Consider the following 18,538-nt stretch of genomic DNA (forward strand, 5'->3'; position numbering starts at 1 on the left):
TTTTTTTCCTTTTCCTTTTTCTTTTTTTCTTTTCTTTGCATTATTGGGGTGGGGGGAGTTATGGGTGGATCTAAGGTCAGAACTAGGGTCCTGTGCTTGCTAGACAAGTGCTCTGCTGCTGAGCTAAACCCTCAACCCATTTCTTACTTTAATCCACATGTCTATGTTCATATTCGACAAAAATACCCAGCAAAGTGTTACAGAGCTGTGTCTAGATTGTATTTTACCGTAAAGGCGTATGCTTTTATACTTTGTTAAATATTTTAGATTATGTGGAAAATAGTTTTTCTAAGTTCAGAATAGACACAAAAAGAAACTTTTTCTTATTGATAAGATCAATGTTTATCAAAGATTTTGATCTATTTACTATTAATTTTTTAAACCAACATTAAGCAATAATTTGAAACGCAAACCTCTAGAGGATTTCTCAATTCTGATGTTATAAATTGCGACTTGAATGTTTACTCGTGACCCTTAAAGTCTAACAGTTGCTATTTGCTAAGTGACAAATGTGGGCATGGCCAATGAACAAATACAGAGCTAATTTGAAAGACTTGCTTCCCATTTCTTGTTATTCTCTGACTAGAGTGATGTGGAGGTAGGGCGCTCTCATGCTCTTTTTTACAAAGTAACTCTACTTGATCCACCTTGAACATAATCACCCTTTTACTTTAAAAGAGGAAGACCGTAGTGAACGAATTAGAAAACTTCCCATTACTCTATCAACTGAGAACTGGGTGAGTCTCTGTTTCTGTGATAGCTGCTAACCCTTCAGTCTTTGCATTAAAAGCCCAAAGCCTAGTTGGTTGTGCATTCTAGAATGCCAAAGAAGAATTTCTCACTCCCAAGCTGTATCTGGGGTCTTTTCCTTCGTATCTTTGGCCCCACCCCTGCAGTCATCCTTGAGTCATCATCTATCTTTATGTTGCAAAAAACAATAAACCCAGACTAGACTGACATGGACATCAAGGAAAACATAGTGACGCAGACCGGAGGAAGCATTATCAGTAAATGGCCACCCTAGTCCTTTGACTTGGCTCTCACCAGGACTTTCATCTGGCTTCTGGTATTGTCTTGAATGTAAGGCTCTGTTGCGGTGTGCCTCAGATTCTTGCCCTGCCCCCAGCCCCTAGCAACTCCATCTCTGCTTCTCTTGGTCACATGATGACACTTTCAGAGCTTGCCTTCTAAAGAAAACTAGTTCATTATCTAGTTGGATATTTCCAAGACAGGGAAGTTTCCTTCCCAAAAGCTCTGGCTAAGATCTTCTGGGTTGATGTTAGCACTGACTGGTTTAAATGTGCACGTATCTGAGGCAATCACAATGACAATTGGGATGGGGGGAGGGGGTGATCAACATATATTCATATTTGTCTAATAGCAGTCTGGGCCCTTGCTGGGTGGTAGGTTTTAAGTCCAACTAATCTAGACAGTTTGAGACATGGGAGGAGGGGATTATGTGTAGAGGAAAACCGGGACATTAGTTTGCCAGGAAAAGGTATTTAAATGCCCACAGCCAACAGAGCTTTACATCTAGTTCCTTCTAATGATGTTTGTGGTGTCTGGCATCACGCAGAACTCACTGCCAAAATAAAATCAAACCCAGACCTTGTGGATTATATAAAAAGGAACAGTGCCAGTAAGTAATGTACTGTTTGTTTAAGGTTTTGGGGTGTTTCTTTCTTTGTTTTCCTGATTTGGAACTAATAGGAAAGAATGGATCATCATAAAATGAAATTAAGGAAATTAAGCCAGGTATGGCGACACACACCATTAATGCCTGCACTCAGGAAGGTGGAGGCACGCAGGTCCCTGTGAGTTCCAGGCCACGCTGGTCTATAGAGTGAGTTCAAATCTAGCCAAGGCTACTTAGTGAGACTCTTATCTTTTTTTTTTTTTTTTTTAATTAAGGAAAAGTGTAGTAAACAAAGCATTATCTGCATCCTCTAGATGAGGAATCTGGAAAGCATTTCTCTGGCAACAGCACACTACAACCTATTCGTTCTTTTGAACATAAACGACCACAGTATTCCCTACCCCCAAATTGGATGGTATCTGGTTTGTTCTAATGTTTAAGGAACACACATTATAGCGATAACAAAGTGTGGGAAGCCGTTGCAGAGTGGAAGTTGCAGAGTGGCAGTTGGCTACTGCTGGCCACCACACATACATAGGCAGTGAAGGTTCTTTTGCCAAGATGAGAGACAAGTTAACCAATCAGATGTGAGACACGCCTCTCCTAGGCCTATATAAGCAGCACCAGTTCTGGGCTCGGGGTCTTTTCGCCTCTACAATCAAGCTCTCCCAATAAACGTGTGCAGAAGGATCCTGTTGCAGCGTCGTTCTTCCTGGCCAGTCGAGCGTGCGCAAGAACAAAGACATGTCATTATACATATTTACATGCCCTGACTTTGCATGTCCTTGAAACTTTAGAATTATGTGAAATTCACGGTACATATTTAGAAACTTCCTTCTTCTGAAGCATTGTTAGTACTGATATGAACAGATTTAATGTCAAAATCAGTACTGAACATTTAACTGTGACCCTTAAAATTCAACAAAGTTATTATTGACTGAAGGAGAGACGTGGAGCTGGCCACTGGAGAAGCAGAGGTGCCAGGCCTTCAGGAGTTACTGATAGTTTCTGAATCACCTCCTGAAAGGCCTCACTGACTGGAAAGCAAGCCACTAGTTCATTAGTCCCTTACTGGGAGCACTGCTGTCTTCAAAGCTGATTTGAGAAAAAAGTTCTCTTTCCCCCAAGAACCACAAACAGACCCCAAGACAAGCCTTTCTAAGAAGAGCTAAGTTGTACTGATCCTTGCTTTCATTTCAATTTCACTCTGCAACAAGTGTAACATGCTTTGCATGACGAGCAGGGCTGTGTGTGTCACATCATGAAAGGGGGACGCCATAGTGGGACGCCACAGAGATGGGAGACTCGTTTCCTTTGAAGGCAAACATAACTTTAGCAAACACCTTGAAAGCATTTGATGTATAGCTGGCAGAATAAATTTCATTCATACACACACGTGTATGAATATATGTATAAATATATATGCAAATAATCTTCATAACAATTCCATAAATTAGGCACCGTTACTGTGGCTCCATTTCCCAGATGAGGTAAGTAAGCATAGTAACTTGCTATCAAGTACCCAGCTAAGCTCACACAGGATGGACCAGCTGGAACATCTGTGCCCTCCACAGCCACACTACGCTTACTGTGCATCTCATAGTATCAAATTCCTCAGGACCAGGTTTACAACCAGGTAAACTTTGAGGGATCTGTAAGGGAAATAAAATTACAGATGTTTCATCGTTTGGTTAAACAAAGTTGTTTAAGGAACTCAAAGTGATTGAAATTAGCCTCTACTTTGAAATTTTATTTACCAAGAAGAAATGATCTTAGTAAATAAAATCATCTAAGTCAGAATAAAATAAATACACCTTTACTGATGTCCTTATAGCCAATTGCTACACAAGGTGTTCTTTTACAAAGATAGATAACAGTTGTCATTTGTAATGACTTAACTTCACATACAGAAAAACTACCAGAGGTAGGGGTTTGCACCAGGTTAAAGCTTTGAAAAGAAATGAGAGAATAAGAGTAAATGTGGATGAAGTCGACACAAACTAAGGGTTCTTATGTGTGTGTTTAATGAGCAAAATATGGGGAAGCCTTCATCTGACGTGTAAGAACTGGAAGCAAATGTAGTAAGGCAAAGACCGCCTATTTCCTGTTAAATGGCCGGTCTAGCCCAGGGGTTGACTGACCTCCACAGCTGGCAAGAAACATCTTAGTAACAGCCTAACAGCTGTTGTTATAACCTATATCTACCTAGTTCTGGGTATCCAAAAAATGAGCTAAAGTAAACCTGTGTCCTCACTGAGTCTTTTATTTTGCTGCATATTTCAATACAACTTAAACTCTCAGGCAAGCAAAGGGGACACAGAAATTAAATCAATAATCTCCTTCCTCCCCCGGCCCCATACATAACCTCCACTCTCCCCTAGTCCTGTGCACTACCATCCCCATATCTTAAGCTCCCAGGATAGTAATATTTCCTCCTCTCAAGCTCTTTGCTATAAAAATTGCATACAGTAAGACAGCAGAGTGAGAAAACCGAAGTCAATGGAGTAGATACATGCTCTCTGACCTAACTTCTATTTAATGAGTACAGGATAATTTCACAAAGATAAATTTCATTATCTTGAGAAATCCTTCCATTTGCCAACTTGAAGACTTTTTCTCTCTTAAAATGACCAAGCTTATTATTTCAAGTTTAAACTTTACTGACAAAAAGTAGAAACAATCTCAAAATTGTAGCTGTGGCAATACCTGTCACTGGATCCATATCCAACATGCTTTGGGATCTAGAACCACAGCGAACCTACTCCAGAATATATCCATAAAGGGGTTTAATAGCATTTTGCAAAATATACAATGGACAGCTCTGTTAGCTTTCAGTCTTATTCTGGCCTGGAGTCTAGGAACAGGCTCATTCACTTACTTAGTAACACACAGCTCCCTGCTAAAGAGCAGGAAGCTCTGGGGGCAGGGCACCTTCGGTAGATCCCATCCCTCACACCTAAGAAAACTTATCAACTGAACCTCCTATTCTGTATTCTTGGAGGTCCCAACCTATAGGCACTAGTGACTCCTGGCTTGCCCAGTAACTGAACATGTATGTTCAGATGACAGCGTCTAACATGATTAAATTGTTCCAATGCTCAGCACTGAACTCTCAAGAAATTCTTGTCCATTTCTATTCTTGTCAAAGCATGCAGGTCTTTACCCAAGTACCCAGTAAACAGAACCAAACATAAGAACAGTAATTTTGTAGCCAAAATTGAAAGGTATTCATATTTCCATATTAATGTTAACATGCATAAAAACATAAAATGCAAAACTTGATAGGTTTAAGACACTGAGACCCACACTGAACTCTTAGTGAAAACCTGAGTCTCAGGGGTATTAAGTGTCCCCTGCTTGGAGGGACATCTCTACAGAAGGTAACATTTCTGTTTAGCAGTAGGCATGCAATGGGCCATCGCGTTCCACTGGGGATACAGAAAAGCAAGACTTGGCAGAAAATTCACTTGTCCCTAGGCTGAGTTTGTTCATATCAGGCCATATCCACACAGTGGTACCCGTGTCCTGGGTAAGCTGAAATGCATTTGAATGGTGGTTAACAGATCATGGGAAATGTGCTTAGAACTACCTCCAAAGCAAACAATAACAGCAATAATAATAGTTTCAAAATTCTCACTGAAAATTCCGCCTTTGCAAAGACACTCCTAGGCAAGTGGAGTCCTTTTATTAGATTTCAAGTGGTGACTACCATTAAATCTTCAATTCTTTTTTTTCCCTAGTTCTTACATGAGTTTTATTTTCTTAAAATACATTTTTGTGCATCAGTTCTGATGATTGCATGATTTTCTTTCTTTTAAAAAAATTTTTTTGGGGGCTGGTGAGATGGCTCAGTGGGTAAGAGCACCTGACTGCTCTTCCGAAGGTCTGAAGTTCAAATCCCAGCAACCACATGGTGGCTCACAACCATCTGTAACAAGGTCTGACGCCCTCTTCTGGGGTGTCTGAAGACAGCTACAGTGTACTTACATATAATAAATAAATAAACAAATTAAAAAAAATTTTTTTAAATATTTTCTTCATTTACATTTCAAATGCTATCCCAAAAGTCCCCTATACCCTCCCCCCGCCCTGCTCCCTTACCCACCCACTCCCACTTCTTGACCCTGGCATTCCCCTGTACTGGGGCATATAAAGTTTGCAAGACCAATGATGGCCGACTAGGCCATCTTCTGCTACATATGCAGGTAGAGATACGAGCTCTGGGGGTACTGGTTAGTTCATATTGTTGTTCCACCTATAGGGTTGCAGACCCAATTCTGCATGTGACAAGGCCTACGATGTTCCAAGTAATGAATGGGACAGACTGTGAAAGTCAGGGCACTGGAGATCATGGATGACCTCAGGAGTTGCTGTTTCACTGGTTAAGGAGGTTACTGTCCAGCTCACTGACTGGCTCCTTCTGGCTTAGAACTGGCAAGTTACAAATGTAGCTGCCTGGTTTTCATCCCATTTAACCCTTGATTTGATTTGATGCCAAGAGTTTCAAGAATGAAGGAGTAATAGGAGGAGAAATAAGTGATTTCGGAGGTGAGGGTTGATCACTGGCTTGTGACAAAAACCATCCTCGTAAAGACAGGAAAAGAAATCTTAGAAATGCTTTAGAAGTGGGAAAATCCATTTGTGGCTTCTACTGAGCCACATTCGTATATATTTAAAGAGGTGGAAGGAATTGGCTGAGTGGCCAATCTTTTACCCGCTCAACAAGCATTTCCCCTTTCTCATATTGGCTGGAAATGATACCAAATGTATTTCCAGTGTAGACTGCTTTGTTCTTTGAGCACAGTACATTTCTCTTTTCTCTTAAAATGGACAGGGGAAGGTAGAGGGCTAACAGAACATACGGAACAATGAATTTACCATTAACCAAATGAAAATGAAGACTAGAAAGGTTCTCTTTGTCTCATTTCCCAGGTATCTGCTTATGTCTCCTTCCTTCTGTTGTTTTAACAAAGCAGAAGTGCATTTGTAGACCCCCGCCCCCCACATCACTGCAACTACTACACGTCAGTGTTAAAGATTTTTGATTTTAATAAAGAAAACTTGTTGTCAACAGTAAGTGAGCACTGTTCCACTTCTAAGGCTGATGTGAACATAAAACAGTCGATTATTGCTTCCCGAGTTGAGCCGGTGTAACCAGTACAAGACAGAATCCAGGCCAAAAGACCCCACTGGGCCACAGCAGTTACAGAACCAGTCTTCTCCCTCCCAGCAGCTTATGCAAATGGAAAGCCCATCTCTCAAAGGGTTAGCCTGTTCTCAAGCAACTTTACTTCATACACATTCAAATATATCCAGGCCATATGATACTACTATGTTGAATGGCAAAAACTTAATTTTTATATGTTAAGATGTATCCAAAAAAAAAAAAAAAAAAAAAAAAGGAAGGATTTCAGGGGATGTTCTGCAGGTATAGTGCTTTGTCAAATACAAAAATGAAAAATAAAAAATTCACAATGTCAAACCAAGAGTACTTATATTCAGTATTAAAAAACAAAATAACCCTGCAATGTTTATTTTCCCATCCCTAGAACTGTAAAAAAAAAAAAAAAAAATCAAACAAAAAACAAACAAACAAAGAAAAGCTAAACCATCCATGCTGGATGTATTAGTACAGGAGCAGCAGAACTCTACATTTAAAGTCTACAAAACCTCTCTGAGCACAGACGATTATTTATCTCCTCATGAACTACATTCAATTTGAGGAGAGAAACAGTAGCGCAGGTCAGTAACAGTCAAGAAGGGGACACCTGGGCTGCTTCTAGCTTTTAACAAAATAGCAAATACTGCTCTTAGATTTTTATACAAACCACCTAAATTTTAGGTTCAGATTTTACGTGTGGCCTCATCCCACAAAGGGCAGCATGAACATTTCACTTGTTTATGTTGCATTTGAAGTGGATGTATGTCACCTATATAATAGACATCAAATGCCCTAAAAAAAACAATAATCGGGACTTTTCAAGGCTTCTGCTACACGTTTAGGCAACAGCTGCTATCACAAAGTTAGAAATAAATAACAGAATTTCTTGGTTTACAAATCAAGGCTATGAGAGTCAAGTATTCCTGTCCTAAAATCATGTGGTCGATGAAAGCAGAAAAATGCCTGTATTACCCTAAATGTACTGACCCAGTTGTCTTGAATGACCTGATTAGGTCGAGGAAGGGACTCGGCCTGGGCCCCCAGTTCTGTGGAATCCTACCCCTAGGCTCACTCTACACAGCTTACACAGCATCACAGAATTCACACCGCTAACACAGAATTGAGAAAATGAGCTCTGAATGACACCTACATTAATATTCCTCTTCACTGTTATTAAAAAAAATAACAACAACAAAAAAACTGTTGTGCTTTTCACAAATCTGATGTAAATTTTTGTGTGAAACATTTTATTTCTGGATTTCTTTGGAAGGTCAAAAATAAAGACTGTGAAAAGATACAACAGGAGTTGGACTGTAAGGTGACAGTACACAGACAACTAGCCAAAAATCTCTTTCATTTGAAGGGTACTGCCATAACATGCCAGATTTTTATACAGAGACACGTATACGAACAAAATCTCCTCCCTAAAAGCCACATTATTCCATGATAGGGTTTCCCAGCAACCAGGATAAATATCGGCGTCCTGTACAACCTGCGTGGTTACCCCCTGAATATGCTTTTAGAATTAAAATACATTATTGCCATTGTCGTCTACACGTTGTACTTTCAGGGAAATGTGCTTACAAATAGTTCAGTGATTGGCTCAATGAAGACTATTTACAAAAAGGTAGCCATTTCTGTTAGCAATAAATAATCCTGGAATCGACAGAGACGGTCTTGCTCATGCACACCCTGGACGGCCACATGCTACTGAAATATGTACACAGAGCGGCTGCCTGACCACTCTCCTGCAGAGTCAAAGTGCGTTCCTCCTCGCCTCTCGCTCCTTCCCGTCAGTCTTGCTTCTGGGGGATACATCCTTCCATCTCCACCACCTCAGGCCATCCCTCGTACTTGTTCGTTTCCTTATTGTTCTTTATGTGCTAAGGGAACACAAGGATGATTCACAGCATTAAAACAAAAATGAGTGTGATCTGCTAATGTAGAGGAACACAGCACACCTGCCCTCGCTTCAGTGACACACATGTCAACAATAAGGTCACGCAACACTTAAGACTCAAGATGTTAAATGGATGACCCTTAGGGACAAGGAGCTATGTGGCAAACCATCAAAAACAAAAAACAAAACAAAACAAACAAACAAAAAACACACACAAAAAAAAACCAACCCCCCCCCCAAAACCCTACTTTTAAAGAATTGTCACGGGCAGTGGTGGCACACGCCTTTAATCCCAGCACTTGGGAGGCAGAGACAGACGGATTTCTGAGTTCAAGGCCAGCCTGGTCTACAGAGTGCTACAGAGTGAGTTCCAAGACAGCCAGGGCTACACAGAGAAACTCTGTCTCAAAAAACCAAAACAAACAAACAAAAAAGAATTGTCAAAAACTATATTCTATTTGAGACATTTGCAGATTCAGTTGATTCTAGTATCAAAGTAGAACTGGAATCCTTAATAACCTGAGTTCTTTAAAGGCCCAAGCATGATAATGCATTGGTCTATAAGAAGGAAATCATTTTTAAAGTTATTGTGAAGCTTTTTTTTAAGTCATCATCATTTTAATTACTTACAGAGAACTTATAAAAAAAAACTATCTGGACATATTCAGTAACAGCTTAGTCTAATTTTCAAATAACTAGCATGAGAATACTGTATGAGAAAGTCTCACTACCTACTCTAGTCCCACAGTTATGAACGCCCCAGACACTAACCTGTTCAAAGGGACTCTTTGTCTTAATGCCCTTCCCACCACAGAAGACCCAGTTATCTCGGAAACCAAGACTGGTGATCGAAGTGCTGCCCAGTTCAGCAATGAGCCGCCGTGCCTCATCCGTGAGTCTGCAAGAGAAGACGGAGCAAAAGATGTGGGGTATTGCACTTTCTAAACACTTACCAAGCAATAGAGCCACTGAATATGATGGTGAAAACATTTCAAACTACATCAAAGAATATTTAAAAAAAAATGGATACAGAAAAAATTTCTACAACATTCCTACTTGAGCTCTTTAGTGATGAAAGGCAAAGTCAGAAGTTAATGAGAGAGCATCAGTTGAACATCAGCATTGCCTAACGACTGCTCTTCCCTTCGTTATTTCTAAGTGCATTCATCAGAAAGAGAGAGCCCGGCTCTGCTAATGGACGCCTACCCAAACTACATCCAGGTCTTAAGCAACCAGTGTCCACGCAAACGGAGCAAAAGTGAACGCTGACAGATGCTAAAGGTTGTTCGTCACTATCTTTTATCTAAAACAAATCTTGAGAAGAGGTCTATAAGCTGCACTTTGGTTATTTAGTCAGAATGGCCATTAGAACCCACGGGAAAGCTAAACATTTGCCCGGAAGGCAGTGACACGTTAGCCCCTAGTGAAGCCCTCAACTGATAGACGCCATTAGGAACATCCATGTGGGGCAGTGGTAATGATGGCTCAGTGGTTAAGAGCACTGACTATTCTATCAGCTGTCCTGAGTTCAATTCCCAGCAACCACATGGTGGCTCACAACCATCTGTAATGGGATCTGATGCCCTCTACTGGTGTTTCTGAAGACAGTGTACTCACATATATACGATAAATAATTTTTAAAAAAGAAACATCCATGTGGATCAGTGATTCCCTCTCCTGTCTCACAGAGAGCAGAACGGAAACAGATGAACACTAGCTGCATAGCTAGAAACAGAAAACTAGGGTCAAGTACCTTGGTTATTTGATGTGAAGTCCTATAGCATGCAAACAAAATCGCTACCACCACCCAACCCAACTTCTATAGATTAGATAGATCTGCCCTGCTAACACCAAGGCAAAGTGTTCCATCTGAAAACAGGACTATTGGAGAGGAAGGGGCTCATTCTGCCTTAGTGGAAAAATCAAAAACAAAAAAACTCCAAAAAACAAAACCCCCACAGTCTTAAACTAACTTTAAATGAGGTACTCTGCATTTAAAGAGGAGCTTTATGAAATATGAAACATACATGGATCACTCAGTGTCACAAATGATACAAAAAAATCACATCCACGGGATGGGGATGGTAGGGCAGCTTGAGTATGGTTGTTCCTAGCCTGGAGCAAGTTCACTAGAATCGGTGTGAAAATAAACAAAAACCCAGGAAATCTGCAGCCTGTCAGAGCCACTTCTGAACGATGCAGTGTGAACAAATGAACAGAAATGGAGTGTAATGTCTGTGTTCAAAAAGAGCCCATGAAAATAATAAATAAATACATTCATACATACATACATACATACATACATACATACATACATACATACATGTTTAAAGGGGCTGAAAAAACAGAGCAGTGGTTAAGAGCTTGTGCAGCTCTTGCAAAGGACTCAACCTCAGTTCCCAGCTCCCACAATGGGGGCTCACAACTACCTATAACCTCAGCTCTAGAGAATTCTGAAGCACTTACAAGTAACTAGGGGTTACTCTGAGGGCACCTGCATGCATATACACATGCACACACATTGACACGCACACATGCATACATGTACACACATGCATACATGCACACATTACTTTAAGAAAAAAAGCCCACACAACACCTATTGTGTGGGTGTCTGCAGCTTGCCACCTGAGCCTCTGTGAAGCCCTTCAGGTTAGCTATTTTCTGGCTACATTTAAAGACTCCTTTGCCTCTGTCAGCACAACCAGATGAGCTGTGATGCTGGAAGGATAAAATGTATTGCAATGTGGAGGGGAGGGCAGGCCATAGGCTCACAGTGCGCCAGCATGGCTACCTCCGCAGAGGGCCACGGGGCTCCATTTGTATTTCTTCCTCGGGAAAAGTTCAGTTTGCAATCTTGACAAATTAAAATAATGAATGTTGAATTCACAAACAACAGTAACATTGGCTCCCCAAACGATTGATGATCCAAATGCAAGTATGTTCCCCTATTCAAAACACTAAAAAAGTAAAATCTCTTCTACCAAAGAGTTTATACAAGGGCATGCATACACACACACAAACATTGAAGAGACACTCAATCATCTTTCTGCCATTTGAATTTTACTACTGAACATTATGATCCATATGGAGAAACCAAGCCAACTTCGCCAGAGAGCTAGAATCAACTTGCATCCACTAACTCCTGCATATTCCATGGAACATTACAATTCTTGTGCAGAAAGCAATTAGCATAAAAGACCCCAGCCCCCTTAGAAAGGCCTGTCAGTAAGGCTGACATTGTTGGCACCCAGACACCTGGATCTGAGGCGAGCACCTACCCTTTGCAGAACTGTGCCTGTGGTGCACAGATGACATCATTTACACTGAACACCTATTGTGTGGGTGTCTGCAACTTGGCGATAGGTAACATAGAGGGTGGTCAGGTGACAGCACTTAAATGGGTTGTCTTCATTTACGGCTGGATCATTTGAGCATGCCTAGTGTGACCCTGCTGGGAGAGATTCTTATGGTGTGGAGAGATGGCTGAGTGGGTCTCTCTCTGAACCTGCTCTGCCAGCACAGGACCTCATTTGAAATCCCCAGCAACCTCCTGAAAGGGCATGCACGGCTGCATGGCCCTGTAATACCAGCATGCCTCCCTCCTGAAAGGGCATGCACGGCTGCATGGCCCTGTGATACCAGCACGCCTCCCTCCTGAAAGGGCATGCATGTCCCTGTAAAACCAGCACTAAGATGGCAGACAGACTGATGCCAAGAGCTCATCAGGCAGCCAACCTAGCTCAACTAGTTAACTTTCAGCGCAGTAGGAAACCCTGTCTCAAGGCAGCAAGTCAGAAAACAGTACAAAAAGACCCAAAATACTGCTCTAATCTCCACATGAAGGCAGGTACTTCTGTGCAGACACCACACAAATCCAGGCATGCACGCACATAGAGATTTTAAAAATTAAATCTAAAAGGACTATAGGAAACCTGGCCCTGGTTCCCTCCAACCTTTCATCCTGGATTCACACCCTTGCTGGTAACTGTGGTCTCGCTTTTCCTGAAACAAATGGCCATGAGCCTCAAAACCCTAGTACCCGTGTCTATGTCCAACTCTAAGAATCACTTCCCAGTGACTTGTAATGCTTTCTGATCTTCCTATGTAAAGTCTGTGAGCTGTTTCCATGTTCCTTTTGTGTTCTATTCTATTTTAAGCAAAGGGTAATTTCCTATTTCAGGAGGAAGTTTAAATCAATGCAAAACAGCCCGAGTGAGAACACTAATATATACAGGTGTCAGAAAAGCCAGTGAGGCCACAGACATCTGTATCCCTGGTGATCGGGAGAGCAGAGGCTGCAAGATTCTGCTGAAGCTTGCTGCTTGGTAGCCCAGCAGAGAACGATGAGTTCCAGACGCACGGCAATAAGCAGGGAATAAGCAGAGAACAAGGCAAAGACACCTGATGCCCTCAGGAGCACACACACCTATACAACCTGTGTAATACACACAAACACACACACACACACACACACACACACACACACACTTTTAAAATTTTATTTTGGGGGTCAGCAGGATTTCTCAAGAAGATAAAAGCTCTTGACACCAACATGAAGATCTGAGTTCGGTCCCCAGAACAGACATGGTGGAAGTAAAGAAACCAACTCTAGCAAGCTGTTCTCTGACCTCCATATGCACACCATAGAATGTGTGTGCTTATTCACACATCCACCATAACTAAAGTATAATCCATTTTCAAAGGTTTATCCTGAATCAATTATTTTAGAGAAGACTTCTTTTAAGATAAATAGAAAACTTTCCAATGCTACAGCAGGACTGAAGCAAACAAAGCAAGGGGGCCTAAAGACATCCTAATGTTGCATAGGGTCTCCTTGGAGCATCCACAGGGTCTCCTTTGATCACCCATAGGGTCTACTTGGAATGGGAACTGATGTAGCAGGGCCCCAGATCTGAATAGGCTCAACTGACTCCATAATGGAAGCACCATCCAAGTTGCAACACTCAGCACACAGACAGTGCTACTTGCCAAAAATAAAACAGAAACCTAATTTGTCAAAGCCCATAGTTCTGAGAAAGCCTCTAAATGTATAAACCTTGCTTTCTGGTTTCTGTAGCCCCCCTTCTGGATGATTGTTCTTATTAACTGAAGTATGTTAACCTAAAATGCATTTTGTCTGTGTGTGTGTGTGTGTGTGTGTGTGTGTGTGTGTGTGTGTGTGTGTGTGTGTGTTCCTTGGATTAGAGAGATGGCACAGCAGTTAAGAGCACTGACTGCTCTTCCAGAGGTCCTGAATTCAATTCCCAGCAACCACATGGTGGCTCACAACCATCTGTAATGGGCATCTGATGTCGTCTCCTGATACGTCTAAAGACAGTGACAGTGTACCCACATATATGAAATAAATATGGCCAGAGCAAGCTGGGGCAGAGTGAGCGGGGCCAGGGGGGCAAGAAACTCACCCTGAGTAAGGCTCAAAGCTACACTGGGATCCTGAACACTGAGAGCCCAGACCAGAGATGAGAGTCTGCATCAGGACCCACTCTGACTGGGAGAGGAGGTACATCCAGCAGGCCTACACCATCCAGCTAAATCATGCCTCCAAAACACGAAAAGAAAAGAGAGAGCTCATTTTCTGGAATCAATTCTGATTCGTAGGGAAGAATAAACTAAGAAATATAAATATCAGGAATTATGGAAGAAAACAGTCACATTCCTGTAGAGTCTGAAGGCCAAAAAATAGAAGATGGGGAGAGGGGAGCATCAAAACCAGAGATAAAAGACAGTTGCTCCCCAGAAATTCTTCTGAGACTGTAGTTCTTTAAAAGCAAGCAAATGTGGGCCTAGGAGATGGCTCAGTTGGTCAAGACACTTGCCAGCAAACTTAGTGACTTGGCTTTGATCCCTGGGTACACATGGTGGTGGAGAACAGGTCCTAAAAGCTGACTTCTGACCTCCACACATGTGACATATACCACCACACCCCCACAAACAAACAAATAAAATAAATAAACAAATAAATGGAAAAACAAGCAAGCAAACAACTAAAACTAATAATTTTCACTCTATAATAATCAGGGAGAGGATTGGTTTCTAAATTACTGCTGTCATAGCAAGGTACTTAACTGAAAACAGGAAAGCTTTTGAAGTATAAGGCAAACCACATTACTGAGGACAAAGCTTTTAGCAATATTATATGAAAACCTTCCATGTCAGAATGAAACAGAACTCAAAACCACTAAAGAATTTCTGCTATAAAGACAGAAAGAGTAATAAAGTATAATGAAGGAACCCTGATTTACAAAATGAGTACCAGGATCAAGTGTGATCAAGGCATCCTCCGAGGAGGCAAGCACAGAAAGGAAGCAGTAACTCAACAAAGTCCTGGTATGTAATTTAAAGTCAATGTAAGCTTCTGGATATAGACACACCCCAAACGCAATTTGTTACAGCTTCTGGATACAGACGCATCCCAAACACAACTTGTTACATTGTTATAACCATTGTTGTAGCCAATTGTTACAAACCACTGATACACTCTTAAGGAAGAGTCAATTGTTTTAGAAACTAAAAATGGATATGCTAAGCTCTTACAAGTTTAGTACTCTAGGGGTTTCTTTTTCTATAGATAATGTATTTTATTTTTAAAAAATAACTTTTGTTATTCTTTAATTGTTGCTGCTGGTGGTGGTGTGTGTGTTTGTGTGTGTGTGTGTGTGTGTGTGTGTGTATGTATGTGTTCCTAAATAAATATAACATGGCGTCTATGGCTCAGGTTTATTGCAGAAGATAAGGCAGAAAGATTACAAGTGCCAGAGGAAAAAGAAGTTTGCCATGAGATCTTTTTCTTTATCTCCAGAAATGTCAGTAGCTGCAGGCAGAAAGTCTCTCCAAGCATGCCTAAACATGTCCTAAACAAGGGTCATACCAATGAGCATGCTAACGTGGCGGGGAGGGGGCTGTCAGGAGGCCTCCACCATGACCAACCACTACAGGTAACTAGGAAATGCTGAGAAAGTCTTCCCTAGGGAAGGGTACACCAATTGATTACCTAGGTTTTGCTTTGGTTTTAAGGCAAACAGGGCCAAGGAGAGGAAGGCTCAGTAGTAGCATGCTTGCTGGGCAAACAAGAGGACTCGAGTTTGATTCTAACAGCACACTTAAAAGCCAGACGTGACAGTGTTCACCTATAACTCTGCTTCCAATAGAACAAATTCCAGTTCCTAACAAAAATCTAGACTGGAAGACCACAACAGCCCCTGTAAGAATAACAATGAAGGGAGACAAGCAAGGGGGAGCAGCTGGAAGGGCGCAGGCATGAGTCAAGCCAAGTTAAATGACATCTCTGAAACTTGAGCTACATGGCAGCAGATCAGGGTACTGAAATGAGTTTCCTCTATGAATTTCAAGTTAGCATCTGATAGCCCCAGAAAATAGCTGCTGAGAGTAAAATAACTAAGGTGCAGCGGGACAGCACGCCTACTGGGGGACACTAGCAGCGGTCTGCAAAGTCATCCCTGAAATGGATTAACCGAAGAATTCTGTGAGGAACCAGGTCTCTAGTTTGGCGGCATACTGCCCTTGGTAAACATTTTTATCAAGGGCTTAAATTTAGACACACGAATGACTTTGGAGCCAGTACAAAGCCTGGATCGTGGAACCCTCTTAGGATACACGTCAGACCCAAGACCAAGCAGGCCCAATCAGTACAATCAAATTGAACAGGAATAAATGAATATAAAGTTCTTCATTTACATAAAACAAAATCAAGTTCTGAATGGAGGGAAAAATCTGACATCAAAGGAAAAGATCTGACGACTTAACAATCTAACTTGACCAAAAATTCATGAGCCAAAAATGTGATTTGATTGCTTAGAGAAAACTAATATAATTCTAGTCTGCATGAATATGCAAAGAAATGTAATCTCCTGAAACAGGGCAAGTTAGCGTCTCCGTTATAGCCAGTTCTGGCCAGACCACATCTGGAACACTGTGCTTAATTTGAGACACTCATTTGAAGAGAGACAATAATGAACCAAAGGATGCCCAGGAAACACAGCCAGGAAAGGAAATGAAGGAGAAACACAATATGATAAGAGGTTAAAAGAGCTATGTGTACTGAGCTTAGAAACCTAAAAGGAAACATCAATTAGTTTCAAATGCTTCGGTATTGGGTCGCAAGGGAACACGTCTATTGTCTTGCCGTTCTACTTATCCAAAATAAGGAATGCTGAACAGAATATAGAGCCCACCCTGAGAAGACAGCATCTCTTTACAGTCTCCACAGCTTCTTAGGGACATGAGTGCTGGCCTCCAGCAGGTGGGGAGGACCAGGGCTGATAGGACTTGCTCAGGCTGGCTAACTGCTTCTGGAGGACTTCAGGACACCCACAATGCAACCATCTCAAGACTACATCAGTATCTCATCAGAGCTCTGATTCTCATTAGGCTTAATAATAAAAGCATGAAAAAAGGAAGACTGTGTGTGTCTAGACAAAAAAGGGAGCCTTTATGCTAAAAAAAAAAATGACACTATACACATAATAGTCTAGACTCTAGCCAAACCAACACACAAGTCACTTTTTCTAATGAAGAAGGCTTAATGAGGCTTTACTGTGTAAAGTCAGCTGAACCTGCCGGTTGCATCAAGCCTCACTTCATAGATTTAACATTAATCATCAGTTGAACCAGTTTAAAAATATACAATGTCAGTGTTGTCCATAGAGTGTTTTAAAAGATTATATCAGAGAGGAATAAAGCACATTCATTTTTACAAAACAGTCATAAAGCAGCTGAAACGGTGTCTTTGAGACAAACAGAAAGAAAGAGGCTAACTGAAGAGAACCAGAAACGAGCCTACACCATCTTAGAACACACAGAGCTCTGTAAAGCTCTGGAAATTACAAATGGGTTTTGAAAATACAGGAAAAGAATAAAATCTCTGCAAGACAGAATATACTAAATTATCTAATTTGGGAATGGAAACATACTTCTTCAGTTTAAGAGTCAGAGAAACTAAAAGGAAAAGCCTACAGGCACCACTAGGTACAAGCTCCTACTCTGTCAAAGGCACCTTAAGTTGACAAAATTAAAAGCTGATTGTCTACAAAAATTGTATTTTTAACAAGAGAACTGGTTAATACCTTAATATATAAAGAACTTTTACTAATTAATATGGGTCAGCTTAAATGGTCATATTTTATAAAAGAAAATGCAAAAACAAAAAGAAAAAAATCTATCTAGTGAGCACACACATAAGTCTAGTCTCACAAATAATGAAATAAGTCATTAAAAAAAAACAAAAACAAAAAATCCATCTAGAATTTGAAACTCTAAAAAGATGCACACATTCTTTAACTCAATAATCTCAATTTTTAAGGAAAAACAGGTTATTGAGCTTTTAAGATTATAAAATCATAACGTACATTTTAAAACGCATATGAACAACCAAAAGGAATACTTAACATGGGAAAATATATACCAAAATGAGGAAAATGTGCATTAAGTCATCAAGAAACTACAGTGTTTACACTCGCTTTCCCTGGGCGATGGGATGTGGGAACTTGTTTCCTCTTTGTGCTTTTCTACGCTTTCCAAATTTCCCAGGACGCACAATACAAGAAAACAAGCTACAAAACCGTCATCAGCTGCTAAACTCTGTAAGAAATATATCATTTCCTGGGCTGCAGAAGATGACGGCTCAGTGGGTAAGACAGTTAACTCTTTTTACAAGGGACCCAACCTAGATTCACAGCATTCCTGCATGTCAGGTGACTCACGATTACCTGTGACTCCAGCTTCAGAACCCTCACAGACACCAGCACTCACATGTACAGGTGTAAAAGCACACAAGTGTGCACACGCGTGTGCGCATGCA

At 41.0% G+C, this 18,538-nt stretch overlaps 1 protein-coding gene across 3 annotated transcripts in view; it reads right to left on the minus strand.

Annotated features, from left to right (window-relative positions):
• Positions 1 to 6,661: 6,661 nt before the first annotated feature.
• The window catches only part of Fam3c (family with sequence similarity 3, member C), a 49,562-nt gene continuing 37,685 nt past the window's right edge, over positions 6,662 to 18,538 (minus strand). For 2 of the 3 annotated variants that reach the window (XM_006505102.4, XM_006505103.4), the window contains exons 9-10: positions 9,469 to 9,595; positions 6,662 to 8,680 (exon numbers count right to left, since the gene is read on the minus strand). In XM_006505102.4, coding sequence (XP_006505165.1) covers positions 8,591 to 8,680; positions 9,469 to 9,595 — 217 coding nt within the window. In that variant the 3' untranslated portion in view covers positions 6,662 to 8,590. The remainder of the gene's footprint in view (positions 8,681 to 9,468; positions 9,596 to 18,538) is intronic. The other variant, NM_138587.4, reaches the window with a different exon arrangement.

This window comes from Mus musculus, chromosome 6 (genome assembly GCF_000001635.26).
Source record: "Mus musculus strain C57BL/6J chromosome 6, GRCm38.p6 C57BL/6J".
Taxonomy (NCBI): domain Eukaryota; kingdom Metazoa; phylum Chordata; class Mammalia; order Rodentia; family Muridae; genus Mus; species Mus musculus.